A 21,323-nucleotide genomic window follows, 5' to 3' on the forward strand; every position below is an offset into this window, starting at 1 on the left:
TTTTATTCCCGTCCTACCACTAATCTCTTCATGACATTTTTTTCCCCTTAGAGTCCATATATATGTGTTAGCATACGGTATTTGTTTTTCTCCTTCTGACCTACTTCACTCTGTATGATAATATATTCTTGATATAAGCTATTTTTTTCAGTTATATATGCTGCAAATAACTCCCTTCATTCTGTTTTCTCACTCTCTTCGTGATGTCATGTGATTAAAGAAGCTTTTTAAAAATTATTGTTATTTTTAAAAATCTATTGTTGGCTGCGTTGGGTCTTTGTTGCTGTGCGCAGACTTTCTCTAGTTGCAGCGAGTGGGGGCTATTCTTCGTTGCTGTGCGTGGGCTTCTCATTGCGGTGGCTTCTCTTGTTGCACAGCACAGGCTCGAGGCGCGCGGGCTTCAGTAGTTGTGGCTCACGGGTTCTGGAGCACAGGCTTGGTAGTTGTGGTACACAGGCTTAGTTGCTCCGCGGTATGTGGGATCTTCCCAGACCAGGGCTTGAACCAGTGTCGCCTGCATTGGCAGGCGGATTCTTAACCACTGCACCACCAGGGAAGCCCTTAAGAAGCTTTTAATTGTAATGTAGTCAATTTGTTAATCATTTCCTTGATGATTAGTTTTTTTTCTTTTTGTGTCCTTTTTAAGGAAAATTTTCCTATCCTGAAGTTATGAATGTATACCCATATATTATCTTCTAAAAAGGATTTTTGCATTGCCTTTTCAAATTTAAGTCTATAATGTATCTGGAATTATTTTGTGTGTGATGCAAGTGTTCAATTTCGTTTTTATCTCAGATAGATGCCCAGTTGTCACACCATTATTCATATAATAGATCATCCTTCCTTAATGCTCTGTAGTGCCAGTTTTCTAATAAAGCATGTGTGTCCATGCACGTGTGTTGTTCTGGGATATCTATTCTTTTCTGGTGGTCCTATTTGGCTATCCTTATGCCAGTATAACACTCTTTTATTATTGTATCTTTAAAATAATTTTGTTATCTTATAGGAGGTCCTTTAACATTGTTCTTCAAGAATGTCTTGGCTATTAGCTTTTGTATTTTCACATATATTTTATAATCAGATTCTCAAGTTACACACACAATTCCTGTTGGGATTTTAATTTGGTGTAAACTACATCTATAGATTTACTTGTGGAAAATGGGCATATATAAAATATTGAATTCCAAACCTATTGACATGAAATATCTATCCATTTACTTAGTCTTCTTTAATTTTGCCCAATAATAGTTAATGGTTTTCACCACATGAATTTTACATATATTTTGTTTGATTTGTTTTATAAGAAATTAATTTTTATTGTATTTTTAAATGGTATTTTTTGAAAAAATATTTTTCAACTATTACTAGAATGTAGGTCAACTAATTTTTGTATATTTATTTTTATATCAAGCACCTCTGCTAACCTCTCTTAATAATTTTAGTAATTTATTTGTAGATTCCATTAGATTTTCAACATATTCAATCATTCTGTTTCAGAAAAATGAGTTTTGTTTCTTCTCTAATCTTCACAATTTTAACTTCTCATACTTGTTTTCCTTCACTGAGTAGTACTCTTGTGCAATGCTGAATAGAAATAGAGATAGCAAGCCTCTTTGTTTCTTTCCCAATCTTAGGAAAGACTTCAGTATTTTGCCCTGTTATCTGAAGGTATTCTGTACATATTGGATCCTCTTCTTTTGATCAAGAAAATTCACTTCTATTTCTAGTTTGCTAAGAATTTTATCAAATACTTTTTATTTATTGGTTAAGATTTTTACCTTTTTACTCTGTTGGTATTGCAAAATAATTTGATTGATATTTGAACATTTATTTAAGTTTGTACAGTTTGGATAAACCCAACATGGAGATAGCTCTTATGGATACTGATGGATGATGTTTGCTATTATTTTATGTTCATGAGTGATGCTTGTACTTGCTAAATTTGAGTATCATGGTTATGCTAGACATATTAAATGAAATGGAGCATTTTCATTCATTTAAATTCTCTGGAAGAGTTTGTATAACAATGGAAAACTCTTTCCTTAAATATCTGGTAGAACTTGTCAGTAAGCCATGTAGGCTTAGAATTCTGGACAATATTTTAGTTAAAGATTCAGTGTCTTTAGTAGCTATAAAACCCTTCAGGTATTTAATTTCTTCTTATGCAAGTTTTAGTATGTTATATTTTTCCTAGACATTTTCCTACTTCACCTAAATTAATGTTTGGGTTTAAGATTGCTCATAATACTCACTTATCTTTTCAATATCAATAGTACCTGTAGCATTGTTTTTTCTCTTTTTTTATATTATCCTAACAAAATTTTAAAACTTACTATTCTTTATGATTATTTTTAACTTTTTTTTGCTATTTCAATTTCTACTTTATACAATTCCATTTCCTTAAGCTTATTTCATCTTTAAAAGAAAAATCTTGAAAGGAATCTTTGGCTCATTAATTTTCAGTTTGCAGACCATATAGTAATTGGTATTTTCATTATCATTTGTTTCAAATTATTTTCTATTTTCTCTTTGCTTTCTTCTTTGGCCCTTGAACTGTTTAGACATATATTTCTTAACATACATGCATATGGAGATTTTCTAGCTTTTGTTAATATTTAGCATAATTCCATAGAGATCAGAAAACCTACTGTGTTGAGAATATGCTGAATTTGTTGACACTTGCTTTATGACCCAGCATATGCCCATATTGTAAGTGTTCTATGAACACAAAAATGTGTTCTGCACTTATGTGCAGTGTTTTCCATATGTTTTTAATGCCATGTTTGTTAATTGTGTGTAATATATTAACCCTTACTGATATCTTGTTTGTTTGTTGTACCAATTACTGGGTCAAGAGTATTAAAATCCCCCACTATAACTGTGAATTTGGCTATTACTTCTGGTTCTATCAATACCTAAATATTTTGAGAACATGCTGTTATCTACAATAAAGTTTAGAATTGTATGTCTTCCCAGTGAATTAACACTTTTGTTATTATGAAATGCTTTTGTGTATCTCTAGTCTTCTTGCCTTTTAAAGTCCACAGTTCCTGGAGAAAAATATAGCTGTACCATATTTCTCTTGGTCTCTTTTGCTTTGGTATAACTTTTTCTTCATACTTTTACTTTCATCCTTTCTGAATCCTCATGTTTTATATCTGTCTCTCATTTTTAAAACTACAAATATATTTTAAAATTTTAGTCTCAATTGTTTTTTAAAAACTTAGTCCATTCAAATTAAATGTAATTACTGATATATTTGGGTGTAATGTACAATCTTATTATATGCTTTTTATTTGTCCTGCCTGGTTCCTGTTCCTTTTTCTCTCCTTTCTTGTTTTCTTATAGACTCACTGAGGATTTTAATCACTTCATTTTTACTAATATGGAGATTATACATTTATTTTATATTCTTTTAGTGGCCAGTGTAAAAATTTCCATTTTATTATTTTTAATAGAGACTTTACTTTTTAGAATGGTCTTAGGTTCACAGCAAAACTGAGCAGAAAGTACAGAGATTTCCCCTATATCCCTGCCCCACATGTGCAGTCTCCCACTGCTAACATCCCCCAACCAGAGTGGAATGTTTGTTTCAATTAATGAACCTGCATTGACATGTGATTATCATCCAAAGTCCACAGTTTACATTAAGGTTCACTCTTGGTTTATTTACTTTTCATTCCTTTCTGCATTTCTGAGCTTCCTTTTATGATCGTTTTCCTTCCTGTGTTTCTGAGTTCCTGCTTTCTCACTCCGAAGTAATTTTCTCTCACTCCAAAATAATTTTCCCCTATTTCTTCAGCACTTCCATGCTTTTAGGAAATTTTTTTAAAAAATTCATTAGTTGTTTTTCGTGAGAGAGCTAGTCCAGATTTTCTAGACCACCATTTCCAGAAACAGAGAGGGCTGTATTTTTTGTTCAATTAACTGACATCTTCAACTGTAAACCTGCTTCCTGTTATAATTGTTACAATACTCTCCATCTGCCTGATGCTCCAGCTTTACCTCTAGACCACATCCTTTCAAACTGTGGATGTCTGTGAAGTATTGCCAAGTTCCTCTTTATTTCCTCTGGACCGTGTCACTCTTTTGAAAATAGCTACGATTCTGTTGTTAGTGCAAGTACACTTTAAAAATTCTGCACACATCTATACTGTTTCTAACACAGATGCCTCAGAACTTTATTTCCTTTGACTTTTGGGGTAGGAATTTTTATGGAGGGTAGAGAGTATTAGGTATTTGAACTGTTATTATCTTACCTAGAATTCTGCTTCTGAGGTCTCTATCTCTCTGCGCGTATGTGTGCTCACACTTGTGAACTTTTCTTGCATTTATGCAAAAATCATTCTTATTATTCATTTACTGATCTCTACCATTTCTGTAATAAGAGAGCAGTAGAGCTGTTTGCATTGCTCTTCAAACTTGTACCTCCTGGTCTTTGTGCTTTCAGATTATTATAAGAGAAATGAATACGAGATAGCAAAAGATTGAAGTTGCATTCATTAATTAGATTAGTAGGTAAAAAACACCCTATAAACCAAAAAACTTTGTTAGATCCATTCCCCAATTCACAAGGTAACATAATTTTTTTGTCCATAATAATTCCACTATAGAGCAAGCATCAGCAGGACACTCACTTATGTCCTATCTATCTATCACTTATCAGTTATCCATCAATTCTCTTTTTCACGTCTCAGCTTCTTACTCGCTACTAAGAGGAATATGATTTCAAGTCTTCAGATTCTTTTCACTTGTTTTATTCCAAGGCTGAATTTTAACAATGTTTCCCTCCTCTTCTGCATCCTCCTTAATTCATATTCTTTCTGATCTCCCAGCCCTTTGTTTTCAATTTATTACAAACATAATCCCTTCTAAGAATTCCCAGTAGTATGATGCTTTACGTATCTCATGTAAAATGTTTCCCTAGACATCCTCTTAATTTCTTCTATCTAAATAATATTATAATAATCATTATCAAAGTATATTTTCATTTTACTGGCTATGAGAGATTTTCCAGGGACTGCATGTCCTTTGGGGAAAAGGTAGGTGGAGTTTGTGATAAATAAAGAAATAAGGACCAGTGTGATGTATATTTGTGAATTTCCCATATTCTCACGAGGCCCTCGTTCTCTTGGTTGCAGATTTCTCCATTGTGGTTGGGGTGCTGTTCCCTGTGGCCGTCATATTTGTGGTGGTTGCTATAGTAACCCGATATCAAAGCACCAGAGGAAAGCAGAAGGAAGTCCAGAGGTAGGCATTATCTTGCCTTGGGGACGTTTTTGGCCTCTAACTCACTTTAAATGTAAGGACCCAACTTATCCAATTTAATTTTAGTTTACTTCAAATACTCAGAAATAAGTACAGATACATTTTTCTTGGACCAGAGGCTGGTTATTCTTTTTATTGGGAAATCCTTCACAGTAAGTTCTCCTTTTCTTCTTCTGTTAATCACCATTTATAATTAATAATAACTCTCATTATTAATGATTTTTATGCTCATTATCCAAATACAGTATCTAAAATGTATTGATCATAGCTTTATGACAAGCATTCTGCTTAGCCCTTTTACATATATTATGTCATTTAATCTTCATAAGGAAATAATAGTTACTATTATTTCCATTTTATAGATGAAAAGGTGTTATAGATTGATCCTCACAACAATCCTGCAAGGTCAGGCACTTCACTTTTTTACTGATGTGGAAACAGAAGTTCAGGGAGATAAATTAACATGTTCAAAGTCTTACAAAGTAAGTAATGGAGTCTAGGTTTGCACGTACATCAGTCAGTCTTTCAAAGATAATCTTGACACTACAGTCTCTTTCTAGCATTTTTAAAAAATTGATTTATTCACTCAGAATGGGCTTTTAATAAATATTGAATGAATAAAACAATAAATATTGAATGAATAAAACAAATTATGCCATTTAATTAAATGGCATAATTTAGATAAAAGTTGGATTCAGCACCATCATTATTAGGTTTCAGGGATTGGTAGAGAAAGGAAAAGAAAATTAGTGGTAATGATTATTAATTACAAGACACGGAAACCTGCAGGAGGTCCTAGGGAGCAGATGAAAACCCAGTCAATTACCAAGTTTGAAACAATGGGCAAAGGAAACTAGCAGACTTCTCTTGAATCTCCCTCTCACAGGGAAGGAATTTCTAAGTCAGTTTATATGATATGCTTTCACATACAGGCCACTGTCTACCACTGACACCGGGCCACACAAGCAGAAGAGGAAACCACAGACGGCGAAGGCTGTTCAACCCCAAGAGGTGAACCATAGTCTGAACTGTGTTTGCCCTGGGTCCCAGTTTGTGATTCTCTCACTCTCTTGTCCTGACCAGCTAGCTGTCATTTCTACTCAGCAGTGTTTTACAAATCCATCTCACTAGTTAGTATGTAGCAAGGACTGTGGGCATTGTAACTACACATTCAGAAAGTTCACCTTTGCCTTTTGTTCAATGCAAAAGAGTCTCTATACAATTCAGAGGCTGCTTTGCTGGGGTTCACAAAATGCAAAGAGAATAAGGAGAAAGGGGAGGGCAGATGCCAGCTCTCTCTCTCTCTCTTTCTCTCTCTCTCTCTTTCTCTCTCTCTCTCTTTCTCTCTCTGTGATTCTAGGTTGATTCCTTATTCCTTTTGCAATATCCCAATAATGACAATAATATGTATACTTATATGACAACACCTATAATATGTATAATCCTTAATGCCCTAGTTGTGTCCTGCAAGTTTAAAAATTTAAGTGGCAGTTGCCTAATGACAGTGACATTGGTAATAATGTTTTTGATGGAAACTTACCCATCTCTGATAGCTCTGTACACAGCAGAATGTAGCAGCTGGGCCACTGTGATTTTCCACCCAATCTCTTAGTTTCATCTTAGTTCTGCTCACATGATCAGAAAGGGGTGCTTATTTGGAAGCTGAAATTAGGAGACCGATCATTTCATTTTTTAAAATATTTTTATTGAATGAAACATTCTTTAAATCTATAGTACTTTACAATTTTCAAAATTTTCACACACATGATTTCATATAAACCCATTTTAAAATGTTATTTTTTTCTTTTTAGATGAAGCTTGAAACACCTGACCTTCCAGCAGAGGAGGATGCACCTCCAGCTTCTGTTGTGAGTTGGTAACTTCTCTTAAAAATCCCTTCCAATCTAACCTCAAGGGAATACTAGTGAAAGACATAACCCGCAATGCCCAATTATTTCTTCAGGAGAATGTTCAGATCTGTGTGAATATTCATAGAAAATATGTAGTCTTCTGTAAAACTTTTTGAAAAGACAAAATACGAGCTTGCCTTTCCATTATACTACTAAATTTAACCCTTCAACCTGAGTTACCAGGTCTGAAAAGCTAATTCATTAAAGAAGAGAACCGATCTGCTTCATAGAATGCCATCTTCATCATATGTCTGTTGGCATTGAGCTTATTTCTGAACTGCACGTGCGCACCTAAGTGAAAGCAATTAAATGTACAGGTTTAGAAGATTCCTAGTTCTCCATTTCTGAAAGTGATTTAAGCCTTTCCATTAAGCACACCTGTTTTTGAGGCTCCGTTTTTTAATTTTATTTTTTTTACCTTCTTACTAGCTAATTACGAAGCCAGATTTTTCTCCACCACCGATTCCTACATCTGTTTCATTCTCTTTCCTTGTAAGTATCAGATGGTCACTGGCGCTGTTTTAAATGTCTCTTGTGCCCAATGTGAAGGGTGTCTTCAGATCTCTGGGTTCCCTTTCAGGATACACTAAACTAACCTGAGATATCATAGCCCATAGGAGTATCTGAGAAAGAAGGCCTACTCACCATCTACAAATTAGAATGGCTATTAATTTTTTACTGTTAAAAATAGTTCTACTGTTACATAATTCTTAAGAAACGATAAATGGTTCTGCTGTAGAAGCTGAACTTTCTCCTTCACAGGTTAGTTTCTAGACGCTCATTTTGGAGGATACAAAATTGTATTATAAATTAGACTGTACTTGTTTATTCTAGATAGAATAAGGTCTATATTATTCACAGTTTTCTAGAGGAGGAAGGGTATGAAAAATGGAGCACATGAAGGCAAACCCAGAATAAAAGCCAAGCACTCATGAAGTAACAGGTAGAGTCATTCGCTCAAGTGGATCCTGGCCCCCTCATACTTGGTACTTTGTAGTGAGTAAATGAGAGGAATTAAAACTTAAGGTCATTTTTTTCAATAAGTTTTACATTTTTGGTGGGAAAACAAGTCATATGCATATGGAGCACTTAACTCCTCATATATTACATGTGCCAAAGCAAGCAATACTTCTGAGAGAAGTATGGTGAGGGGAAAATGAATGCGGTAGGAATGGGAAAGTAAGAGGAAGGTCCGTTGACTAAGTGGTTGGAATTTGTACTGGACCCTGAGAGTTCGGTAGAATTTAAAATAAGTGACAAGGAGGTAAGGAAGGATTTAAATAAGGAAATAAGTATAGCAAAGATGGGAATTGCACAGCATTTCTAATGCCCTACCATTATTTTTGTCCCTAATATAGCATAAAGACACAAAAGGACTTTCCTCTACTGTTTTCAAGGATAAGCCAATGTCTACACTTAAGGTAAGAGATCTATAACCAAACTATTCTAATCTTGTAAACCTCCTAGAATCGAGGACAGAAGTTCTAACCATATCTTTCTAGAAGATGTTCACTAAAGACAGTGTCTATATGAGTATATTTTGGGTTCTAGTACATGTCTTCCTTCTGAGCTTGGACAAAAACCAAGAGAAAGAAGATGTAAGGGTTTTTGCTAGAAAGTGATGATGACCCCAATATTCTTTGTTTTCTCAGAAAAATTACCCAGGGATAGTGAGATGGAGAAAATTCTCCACAGAAAAATTACTCAGCATGGCATAATTCTTCTCCTGATGCCCCACCCTCTGCATTTGATAAGTGGCCAGGTGGATCGTTGAATCCCAGTGTGATGTTTTTCTCTCCTTTCTCTACCCTCTTATGTTTCCACTCCTTCACTGTGAAGTATCAAATGAGCTACAGAATAGGAAGAGTGACTACAGATAAATCATTTTAATTTCTTAATAGTTCAAAGTTATGTAATATCTAAATTTTTAGGAAAAGTTCAGAGTTCTGTCTTTTTTTTTAGGGCTCCAATCCAAAAGTCTGAAGTAACAGTTAAGCAAGGATTGGTGGGTAAATGATCAACTTAGAAGACTGGACAATCTGGATGGAAGAGAAATGTACTAACATTGCTCTTGACACTCAAGGAGGTTACTATTTCTTGATTATACTTTGAAGACATAAAACTTTCAAGAGAGACATACTCTTGATAATCTTTGTATGAATTAAAATGTTCTGTTCTCTATACTCATGGGAAAGAGGATGGCTCTAAAGAAAGAGCTATAAAGCTGAAATCTCTAATTAGGGGAATTTCTTAACCTTGACCACCCACCCCCCATTTTTTACTGTGAGGTTGACTAATATTTGTTAAAGGGTTTTGAGCACCTTGATTTTCTCATTCAGTAGGAATTAATTCACCCTCTAATGAAAAGAAAAAACAAGAAATTACAGGAAACTGGGAAGGATGGGAGAAAATTGTATACTCCTCATTCGATGACTAGCAATAGCTTAATTGTTAACCCTGAAACTGTCAAATTAGAACCCTCAGTTACAAAGAAAATTATACAAACATTCTCTGGTTTATATCATGTCTTTTTCCTACCCTACATTATCTTCTGGAATTCTTATTAGCTGTGTCATTGGAAGTTCACTACAATTGATTAAGACTTTATTAATTAAATTGTTTTTTCATAGAAATTTGTATAATTCAGTTACTGGTAAGTTTAAAGTGAACATTACTTTCTAAGTAGAAAAAGTTTTAGTTAAATAAATTAATAACATAAACTAGAAGTTGTAAACTGCTGGACAGCAGGATGTGTCTGGACTGCAGATTTATTTTATTTAGCCTCAATGATTTTGGCCAAAAAGTATTTTTTAATGTTTTGAATGTATTGCCAATATTTAAAACTTGGGAGATCTTCCGTAAACATCCAGATCTCCAGCATTTTAAAAGTAATCAAATGGTTTGTCAACATTGGAATCACATTGCCCACAGCAACCATGAGTTTAGTTGACTGGTGATGGAACAAACATTGTAGGTTACCTACCAAAAACTCCTTTCTTGCTTTTCAGAAGCCAAATTTTGTTCAGTTTTTCATATGCATTTCCATTTTCATGCATGCATGAAAAAGATAATCTCTGTAATAACCTATATGGGAAAAGAATCTGAAAAAGAATAGATAAATGAATATGTATAGCTAAAGCACTTTGCTGTACACCTGAAACTAACACAACATTGTAAATCAACGATACTCCAATATAAAATAAAAAATTAAACAAAAAAGATAATCCTAACTCCATTTCCTGGATACATTTATTATCACTCTAAGTCAATCATAATAATCTCATTTCCTTTACCAGTGGTTGATTGATTTGGAGGTAAGTGTATTAACCCATCCTACCCCCATCCCCCCCTTTTTTGCCAATGGGACAAGACAGGAGATATGCTGGGGAATTTCTAGGAAAGATATCCTTGTCCCTCTGGCTATTTGGATATCCTATCGGGTATTGTTGCAGCCATATTGTGATTATGAGGGCATGGCTGATATACTGAATAAGATAGAGCAGAAAAATGAAAAGAATAAAACCTGGTCTTTTAATGATGTCATGGACTGGTAGATTAATAACTGCCTGTGTCACCGTGTACTTTCTTGGGACTTCTGTTGCATGACCAATAAAATTTTCTTATTTTTTAAGCCATTTCAAGTTAAATTTGCTCTTATTTGTGATGGAAGCCATCCTGACTAATAAAGTAGCTGCTCCTATTATTAGGGCACATGCTTTCCACTTCATCATCACCACTATATATTGCTTCCAGAAAAAGACCTTCCCTTGCCAATGACAACTTCAGACATTGCTTAGCAATTAGCCCTGGACAGTCTGCTATTCTGCTCAACACGAATACAATATTACTATTCTTCATCTGCTAAATAAGTAATATTGTTATGGAAACTAAATCCCTAAGCAGAAGAAAATTATGGTATGCAGTTTACTATGAAAGTATCTCCTTGTTAAAATTTAACTCTTTTCTCTCTCACACCTGGTGTTGAAGTCCATACTCTTTTTTATAAAATAAATTTTTAAAAATGTATTGTGGTAAGAACATTTGACATGACATCTGTCCTCTTAACATACATAAATGTACATCAAAGTATTGTTACCTGTAGGGCTTCCCTGGTGGCGCGGTGGTTGGGAGTCCGCCTGCCGATGCAGGGGGCGCGGGTTCGTGCCCCTGTCCGGGAAGATCCCGCATGCCCTGGAGCGGCTGGGCCCGTGAGCCATGGCCGCTGGGCCTGCGCCTCCGGAGCCTGTGCTCTGCCAACGGGAGAGGCCACACAACAGTGAGAGGCCCGCGTACTGCAAAAAAAAAAAAAAAAAAAAGTATTGTTACCTGTAAGTACAATACTGGACAGCAGCTCTCCAATTCTTATTCATCTTGCATAATTGAAATTTTATACCCATCGATTGGCAACTCCCCATTTTCCCCTCCCAGCCTCTGGCAACCACAATTCTGTTCTTTGCTTCCAAGAGTTTGCCTATTTCAGACATCTCATATAAATGGAATCATGCAATATTTGTCCTTCTGTAATTCACTTATTTCATTTAGCATAATGTCCTACAGGTTCACCCATGTTGTTGCATATGACAGGATTTCCTTCCTTTTTTAAGGCCAAATAATATTCCTTTTACCATATATACCACATTTAAAAAACCCATTCATTCATTGATGTTACATTGTTTCCACATATGGGGTATTATGAAGAGTACTGCAATGAACATGGGATTGCAGATAACTCTCTGAGACCCTTATTTTAATTTTTTAATATAAATACCCAGAGGTGGAATTGTTGAATCATATGATAGTTCCATTTTAAATTTTTTGGAGGAATCTTCATACTGTTTTCCATAGCAGCTGTACCAATTAACACTCCCACGAACAGTGCAAAGTTTCCCTTTTCTCCACACCCTCACCAACTCTTCTGATCTCTGGCCTTTTTGATACTAGCCATCCTAACAAGTGTGAGGTGATATTTCACTGTGGTTTTGATTTGCATTTCCCTGATGATCAATGAGGTTGAGCACTTTTTTATATCCCTGTTGTCTGTCTTTGGAAAAATGTCTGTTAGGCTCCTTTGCCCATTTTTTTAAACCTGGTTGTTTTTTTGAAAATACATATAAAAATTTTACCATTTTAATCAATTTTAAGTTTACAGTTCAGTGGCATAAGTACATTCACAGTGCTGTGTACCCATCACCACTATCCATTTTCAGAACTTGTTCATCATCCCAAACAGAAATTCTGTACCCATTAAATACTTCCCATTACTACTTCCCCCAGGCCTGATAACCTTTCTTCACCTTGTGTCCATATGAATTTGCCGATTCTAGGTACCCTAATAAGTGGGATTATACAGTATTTTTTTTTCTTTCATGTAACTGGTTTATTTCACTTAGCACAATGTTTTCAAGGTTCACCCATGTTTTAGAATATATCAGAATGTCATTCCTTTAAAAGGCTTAAGAGCCTAATATTTTAATATATTTATTTTCTCCTTAAAACAGCTGGAGGCAATTTCTGGGGTTCCACCTCATGCACATTATCACTGTTTTCAGACTTTTCAGACTTCCTCATTTCCTAACCCACTAATTCTTTTTTTTTTTTTTTTTTTTGTGGTACGTGGGCCTCTCACTGTTGTGGCCTCTCCCATGGTGGAGCACAGGCTCCGGACGCGCAGGCTCAGCGGCCACGGCTCATGGGCCCAGCCGCTCTGCGGCACGTGGGATCTTCCCGGACCGGGGCACGAACCTGCGTCCCCTGCATCGGCAGGCGGACTCTCAACCACTGCGCCACCGGGGAAGCCCCTAACCCACTAATTCTTTTTACACGTTGCCTCTTGGTGAACATACTTTTGAGTTGATCATTTTACTCACTTTATTCTTAGTATTTTAGAACCTTGTTTTAAAGCAAGGGTCTTGCTAGCCTCTTCTTAGCAAGAACCATGTCTTAGGTTGCTTTCCTAGCCTTACCAAGCATCTGCATGAGCTAAGTGTTAAAATCCTTAGTGTACAACCCTGATGGGGACCTAAAGGAAGCTGGTAAGTTTGTCTAAGTGAAAAACAGGGTGATAACAATCTGACTATAGATAATGGTTTCCTCCTGATGTCCCAGTAACTTCTGATGAAGGTGATTGCAGCCTCTGACTGCAAAAATTGTTGCATTTTTCATAGAGAAAGCCCCTGATTCAGAGGCCAAGTACATAATGACTCAGTATATAACATTTTCCCTTCTAAGTCAATGTGTGTCACCTGTTTGGCTTTCTAAACTCCAACTGCTGTGAAGTAGTCCACTGAGGTTTGTGTGTATTTGGAGACATGTTATAACTATAATTAGAATGGAGTCTACAGCAGCCAGTTCTAGGCAGGCTCCTTTAGTCCTACTTGCCAATAGCAGGCCAAGCAGACCCAGTGAAAAGTTGAAGTGTCAGATGGGGACGTGGAGAAAGTCAAGAGCAAATTTAATGGAAATGTTCAGAAAAGAATAGGAAAAGTTTTAAAAAAATATGTTATGTGGGGGAAATATACAATACACAGGGATAAAAGCAGAGACATTTCTCCCGGCTCTTCCATTAACTAGACTTTTAGACTTAGTAAATAATTTGAACTCTTTTTCCTATGAAATGCAATTAACAATTCATGAATTGCCAATATCTAAAGAGGATTTTCTAAGAAATGTGAAAAGGTAGTATGAAAAACACAAAAAGAAAAAGAGAAACGAAGAGAGATGTCCATAGTCTAGAAGGGTAGATAATGTCCATCTGTCAAGGATCTACCCATAAGAAGCTTCCATTCTTGGATTTGTCAAAGGTGGAGCCCTTCTCTGTACAGGCTACTGTTTCACGCACCTTTGAGCAGGAAGTAGGGCAAAGTTACTTATTATGTGTAGATATTTCATTGGTGAGCCTCTATTTTTCTTAGTGTTTTATTGCGTCTATGAAGTGCTTTTAGAATTTGTCTCCATACCCTTATTCCTCCTCTTCCATTAAGTCTGAATCTCAGCCAGAACTTCTGGGTCAAATCAAACACTGTCCTAGATTTGGGGCTGCCATGTAAAACTGACCTGGAATTGATATTTGAGGGAAATCAACAAGCACTGAATCCACAAAACTATTAGAAAAAATGAAATCACGACTGATTGTAAATTTGGTGATTTTTTTAAAAGTTAGAATATCATAGGGTAATGATAAAAGTTTACAACTGTAGAGTACAATATGATTTATACAAGCCTGTGTGTGCATGTATGTCTTTGCTTAATCCTTACAACTTTGTCCTCATTTTACAGATGAGAAAACAGAGATACAAATGAGAGTAGGTTATTTCTCTCTAGATTACTCAGCTAGGATGTGTTGAAATAGGGTCTCAAACCCAACTACTCTGACTCCAAGTTTTTAGTTCCTTCTACACAACCATACTGTCTGCAGCAAAACTATTTTGAACAGAAAGGCACATTTAACGTTATAGTACTAAGTAGAGAAATTTCCCTTTATCTCCAGCTATAATTTCCTTTCTACAGTGTTACCAGTGAAAATTGATCTGATGTTGGTGTCAAATTTTATGTCCCTTGGCTGCCACTCCTTCTGAAAATAACTTTTAATTTTTCTCCCCATTCTTGCTTTTATTGATAGCACAGAGACTGGAAAATGGTAAGTACTCAAAAAGTCCTTAACAAAAGTCTTTGGTCAAGACTCTGGATTTAGCATTATGCAACTTACACTTACCCAGTTGTTTTCTTTTGTTCTTTAATGCAAACATTTACAAAAATGTTAATTTACTATGTTGACCTTTGGGATAGAAAGATTAACTCTTTCCCTGCTGTCCTGGGACACACAGCCTCGTTCTAAAGACTGACATAAATAAATATAGAAATAAATTTATTGCTAAAATAACAGCACAAGGGAGCTTGGGGGAAATATTTATCAAAGGAGGGCATGAGAAATTTCTCAGGGAGGTGCCATTTAAACCTTAAAATAGCAGGTTTCTCAGGCCTATAAAGGAAACAAGAAGAAAGGGGCATTCTAGGGAGATAATGAGATTCAACAGTAGCATGTATGAAGTCATGTTTCATCAGGTTTATCAAGGTTAGCCTGAAATAAAGCATTTTATTTATTTATTTTTTAAGGAGTCTCTTTAATATTTACATACACCACCCTTCATTAAACATACACACACATTGTGCACACACAAATTGTGGAGGTTTCAAAAAGTATAACAAAAGGAAAAGAAACAGTAAAGAGAATTAGAAAACAGGAAAGCGAGAAAGCTCCAGAAACCATAAAGCCATGGGTAAGATGAGACCAGTGAAATATAAAACATACAGCCCTACAAGTTTGAAAAGTATGAGCTGTAAGTTTTACTCCAAACTATCTGATGACAAAAATGTAAACAAACAAGAGAAGTAAACAGGATTGATAGGAGATGGATAGCACCCATAAAATAAAAACAATCATACTATCAACAAGGATTATAAAACTACATAAACAGAGCAAAGCCAACCAAACAAATACATAAAAATCAGAAGGAGCACAGCTCTTCCTGTTTCTGAGAGTTTTCATGGTGGTATTGTTATTGGATCAAACTTGAGAACCTGATTTTGCCTTTTTCCTGGGCTCTCACACTGGTATCCCCCAGGTATTTCACAGATACAGATTCTCAACTACTTGCCCTAACCCACGCTATACTCACACCCAGTAGGAAAGGAACCCCAAAAGGGAGGAATGTGTCGGCTCAATTCAGCTCATTGACCCAACCTTTTCACCAGTGACTTTAATCCATTACTTGTCACAGTAATGGAGTAATTATTTCTAACTAAGCTGTAAACCATGAATTGAGAAACCAGATAATTGATCTTTCTCATGCTAATATCTCATATCATCGCTGAACAAATGAAATAGATATTTTAACCTGTTTTAAGAGTACTTGCAGCAATATGGATGGACCTAGAGATTATCATATTAGGTGAAGTAAGTCAGACAAAGACAAATATCATATGATATCACTTATATGTGGAATCTAAAAAAATGATACAATTGAATTTATTTACAAAATAGAAACAGACTCACAGACCTAGAAAACAAAGGGTTGTCCAAAGTGGAAAAGCAGGGAGAGGGATAAATTAAGAGTTTGGGATTAAAATATACATATCATATTATATATATATATATATACACATATATATTTATATATATATGTGTATATATATATATATATATACACACATATTGTTACATATAAAATAGATAACCAACAAGGTCCTACTGTGTAGCACAGGGAACTATATTCAATATCTTGCAATAAACTATAATGGAAAAGAATATATATATATATGTATACACATATGAATCTGCATTACTTTGTTGTACACCTGAAACTACCACAACATTGTAAATCAACTATATTTCAATAAAAATTTTTAAAAAAATTAAAGAGTACTCAAATTTTTTAAAATGTGCATTCATAGCATATTTAAATTTGCCACTGAGAAAATTTAATATTTGAAAACTGGATGGCTTTACACCAAGTGACACTGGTTACATTTTATATCATTTTACAATCATTAGTTATAAATGTTTCTATCTCAATTGATTATTTGGAAACCTGAATCTATTGTTTTTCTATAAAGTCATTTCTAGCCTCATTGGATTGATATTTTTTGGTCACTAAAATATTTAGAGAGAGTATTACAATATTCTCTCTCCTACAATAATGAGTCTTGACCAAAGGTGAGCATTGAAATCATCTATATTATTTTAAAATAATAAGGGCCTCACTTTATACCAATAGAATCCAAACATAGGAGGAAGGAATCAAGACATCAGATTTTTAATAAATTCTAGAGGTGATCCTGATGTGTACTCTTCACTAAGAACCAAAGATTTAATGGGAATATCTCAGCCATCATTTGCTACCTATATCCCATTCCAATATCCTAACTGATCTTGTTTGTTCATGGAAATTAGCATCAGGAACAGGAAAAGTTATCTGATTACAAAAATATTTTAAAATATATGTTTTTCAGCAGTCACAACCTCTTATCCAATACATTGTAATTAAATTATAAACATAGGATATTTTATTGGTATTGATATTTCATTCCAACTGATAAAAAACTTTGGGGCTTTAACTGAAGTAAAAGGAAGCCAAAGTTAAGTATTAGAAACAAAGGCTACAGACAATATTGAAAATTTAACTTGTAAAGAATAAAAAACGAGCAATATTTATATTTGAAGCTATCATTTTCTCTCTTGGTGGTTGCTGAATAAGAAAGTTGTATAAGGATATCAAGTGTAAACAACAAAATATATGCAACTGTAGTAGAACCCAAAGCAATTGGGATAATCTGATTAGTTGCTGCACACATTCACGGTTCACTAGATTTTTGAGGTTCATTCCCATGATTGAAGAGAAAAGAGAAAGCTTTTATTTTCTAGAGCAGTTTTAGGTTCACAGTAAAATTGAGTGGAAGGTACAGAGAGTTCCCACGTAACCCCTGCCCCCCTCACATGCACACAGCCTCCCCACCATCAACATCCCCCACCAGATGGTACATTTGTCATAGTCGACGAAACTACAATGACACATCGTTATCATTCAAAGCACATAGTTTACATTAGGGTCCACTTTTAGTGTTACCATATATCCACCATTATAGTACCATACAAAGTATTTTCTTTAATCTGCACATTCATTCCTCCCCCACCCACCCCCAAGCCCCTGACAACCACTGATCCTTTTATTGTCTCCAAAGTTGTCCCTTTTCCAGAATGTCACAGAGTTGGAATCCTAAAGTATGTAACTTTTTTCAGATTGGCTTCTGTCATGTGGCAATATGCATTTAAGTTTCTTCCATGTCTTTTCATTCTTGATAGTTCATTTCTTTTCAGTGCTGAATAAAATAGCATTTCTGGATGTACTAGTCTATTTATCCATTCACTTGCTAAAGGATATCTTAGTTGCTTCCAATTTCTGGCAATTATGAAAAAGCTTCTATAATTATCCATATTCAGGTATTTGTGTGAACAGAAGTTTCATCCATTTGGCTAAATACCAAGGAAAGAGATTGCTGGATTGTATGGTTACTCCAAATTGTCTTCCAAAGTGGCTGAAACATTTTGCTTGCCCACCAGCAAAGAATGAATGCTCCTGTTGCTCCACATCCTCCCCAGCATTTGACACTGTCAGTGCTCTGGATTTTGGCCTTTCTAGTAGGTGTGTAGTGGTATCTTATTGTTGTCTTAATTTGCAATTCCTCATGATATATGATGTTGAGTGTTTCCATATGCTTATTTGCCAAGCATAGCCTTTTGAACTGATCCAGGAACCTTTTATTTCGTTGCAACTGAAGATAATGTCATAATAAAACTTATATTTGAGTCCTTCTAATATCTCTTGAGATGGTAAATCTTCCATGCAGTGACTCAGATGACCTCAAATAATACCTCCATTAGCAATAGGTGGGTCTCACAACTAAAGATATATGAGCTGTTTGGTTTAGACTACTGCTTTCTTCTTAAAACACAAAATGGAGAAGTAAAGAGGGAAAAAGGAAGCTAGGCTGATACAAATAGGTTTTGTAATTAAAAAGGGATTTTAAAGGACCCATTCAGCTGAATGATCTAATTCTAGGTAAATTTAGTGAGGAAAGAAAACATGCATATCTTATTTACATTTCAAAATCATCCAGTCATTTCAAGGAAATAAGCTGATGTGGCACATCTGGCTATTTCTTTAGGCCCAGGAGAACTTAAGGAAGCTGGAAGACTTCCCTAGATAATGTGGGAGTAGGGGTGGATTTGTTTTTCGATTTCTGAGTGCGGCTTTGGCTTGGAACAGGAGGCAGCTTGGAAATCTGTGAGAGGGTAAAAGAGAGCAGAAGGTATTGAGCTTCTCTGGCTGTTTGCCAGCTTTGCCTTGAATACACAGTGTTGTGTATTATATCTGCTCCAACTGGTATCAGTCCTGGTGGACTCAGGGATAAAATCAGGGCAATAGAGAAACCCTGAGCAGTATGATTCCAGAGGAAATGAGACTAACTAATCCTTAACAGTTGCTTTCTCACCTCACCCACTCTAAACTGACAAAGGAAGTAACATCTAAGGAGTTTTTCTTACTAATGCCATTTCTCTAGGGGCAAACGGTAAAGGTCTGAGAGCTGTCTGTGGGTGGGGAGTAACTGACTTGTTTCCTTGTATTTGAGGTTTTCCACCCTGTGGGAGATGCATCAACTTCCTACTTCCTAGCTTTTCTAGATGACAATATCTGAAGCTGTCCTTCTCTATATGCATTTCTTAGTAGAATAAGCAATAGTGTTGTGTAAAAATGAGGTAGCTGACCCAAAAATAACACATTAGGGAAACAAACATTTCCAAAGACAAGCAATATGTTGGATTGCAGATTCCAACCTAGGCAGAAATATTAGAAGAGAGGAGACAAAAATAATAATAAACATACTAATAGGAGTAAAGGAAGGTAGTTCAAATATGAAACTAGAACAAGAAAAAATAAAGAAAGGAACCAAGGGAAAATATGAGACATAAGAAAATTTAATAGTTGAAATATACAGAATAAAATAGATATAATAAATAATAGAATGGATAGAATTGAGGAACAAATCAGTGAACTGCAGAGACCAAATAAAGAGTTTTTTCCAGAAAGAACCAAAAAATTACAAAGAATTCTTTTTTAAAAAAGGAGAGCCAAAATTTATGGAGGGTAGAAGTAAAAATGCTAAAGTCCAAATAGAAATCCCAGAAAAATTATATTTCATAAAAGGGGAGCTAAGTAAATACTTGAATAATGGAGATGAATTTTCCAGACTTAAGAAAGAGAAAAGAGCACCATATGAGAAAAGCCATGGGTAGTCAAAGGGGGAAGGGAAACAAAACATTAAAAAAAAAATCTTGCCCTTAGCAAATTTATGACAAATTTAGGAATATCAAAACAAAAAAAAAAAATCCACTGATTCCAAGAGAAATAGCATATCACATAAAAAAAAAAAGATTTTCATTGACCTCACATTTTTCAACAGCTGTAATAGATTCATGAAGGAAATACAATAGCAATTTTAAAATATTGAAGGAAAAAACTTAGAACTAGGATTTTATACCCAACCAAACTCTATTTAATTATAAGGGTTTGATTCAACAATATTCTCAAGCATCAGGGGTTACAGGAATTGACTACACAAAGACCCACTTGAAAAGCTTTTTGGATAAATTAATAAATAAGACAAAAAAATCCAGAGTACACCGCAAGAAATATATGAAGCAGAGATGATTAAACATCTTGATAAAATGTATGTATCCTAAAACAAAATAGTTATAGCCTCCTCCCCCAAAGTATATCCATAATTTCCCTGATTTGACAGTCTGGATCAATTCTATTCAAGAAAACTTTGTTATGATGGAAGTATTCTACATCTTCACCCTGTAGATGGTGGCCACTAGTCACATAGCTATTGAATGTTTGAGATATGGCTTCTATGACTTAGGGACTGAATGTTTAAATTGTATTTAATTTTAATTAATATTCATCTTAACAGCCACATGTGGCTAGTGACTACTTTTTGGACAGTGTAAGTCTAGATGATATCAGTAAAATGTAAGAGTTGGGAAAGAGCAAGGAATATGAAAGCCAGGTGAATTCTCATCTTATTTGTGGGGGGGAGAAATAGTTATCAATTATATAAAAAGTAAGAAAGAATTTGAAACGATGAAAACAAGGACAAAAAATACCAATAGTAACAATAAATATAATTAAACTAAACTTCCAAGTTAAGAGACAAAGATTGATGAACTGAATAAAAATAAAATGCAGATATGAATAGTTTACAAGTGACACATCTAAAATATAATTTCATGTAAGGTGAAAAATAGGAATAGAAATATCAGGCAAATATAAATAAAAAGAAACCTGGGGTATCTAATTATCAGAGAATATATACTTTATGGCAAAAAAGCATTATTAGGGATGGAGAGGGTAGGGAAAAAAGAGAGTTATTGTATAATTTTAAAAGGTACAAAGTAAAATGTAGTATTTTATGCATCTGAACACCTAATAAATTTCTAGAACCACAAAGGGAAAGTGATAAACTTGCCTTCATTGTAAGAGATCTCAACATCTTCTTTTTGATTATGAATAGTTCAAACAGACAAAA

General features: G+C 34.9%; 1 protein-coding gene across 2 annotated transcripts in view; it reads left to right on the forward strand.

The window, feature by feature from the left end:
• ADAM28 (ADAM metallopeptidase domain 28) overlaps window positions 1-10,374 on the forward strand; it is a 61,230-nt gene extending 50,856 nt beyond the window's left edge. Inside the window, exons 19-24 of one of the 2 annotated variants that reach the window (XM_059071071.2) lie at window positions 5,142-5,250; window positions 6,201-6,279; window positions 7,080-7,136; window positions 7,608-7,670; window positions 8,537-8,599; window positions 9,141-10,374. In XM_059071071.2, coding sequence (XP_058927054.1) covers window positions 5,142-5,250; window positions 6,201-6,279; window positions 7,080-7,136; window positions 7,608-7,670; window positions 8,537-8,599; window positions 9,141-9,161 — 392 coding nt within the window. In that variant the 3' untranslated portion in view covers window positions 9,162-10,374. Of the gene's footprint in view, window positions 1-5,141; window positions 5,251-6,200; window positions 6,280-7,079; window positions 7,137-7,607; window positions 7,671-8,536; window positions 8,600-9,140 lie in introns of those variants that run through there. The other variant, XR_010841752.1, reaches the window with a different exon arrangement.
• Window positions 10,375-21,323: the final 10,949 nt, after the last annotated feature.

This window comes from Kogia breviceps, chromosome 8 (assembly GCF_026419965.1).
Source record: "Kogia breviceps isolate mKogBre1 chromosome 8, mKogBre1 haplotype 1, whole genome shotgun sequence".
Lineage (NCBI taxonomy): Eukaryota > Metazoa > Chordata > Mammalia > Artiodactyla > Physeteridae > Kogia > Kogia breviceps.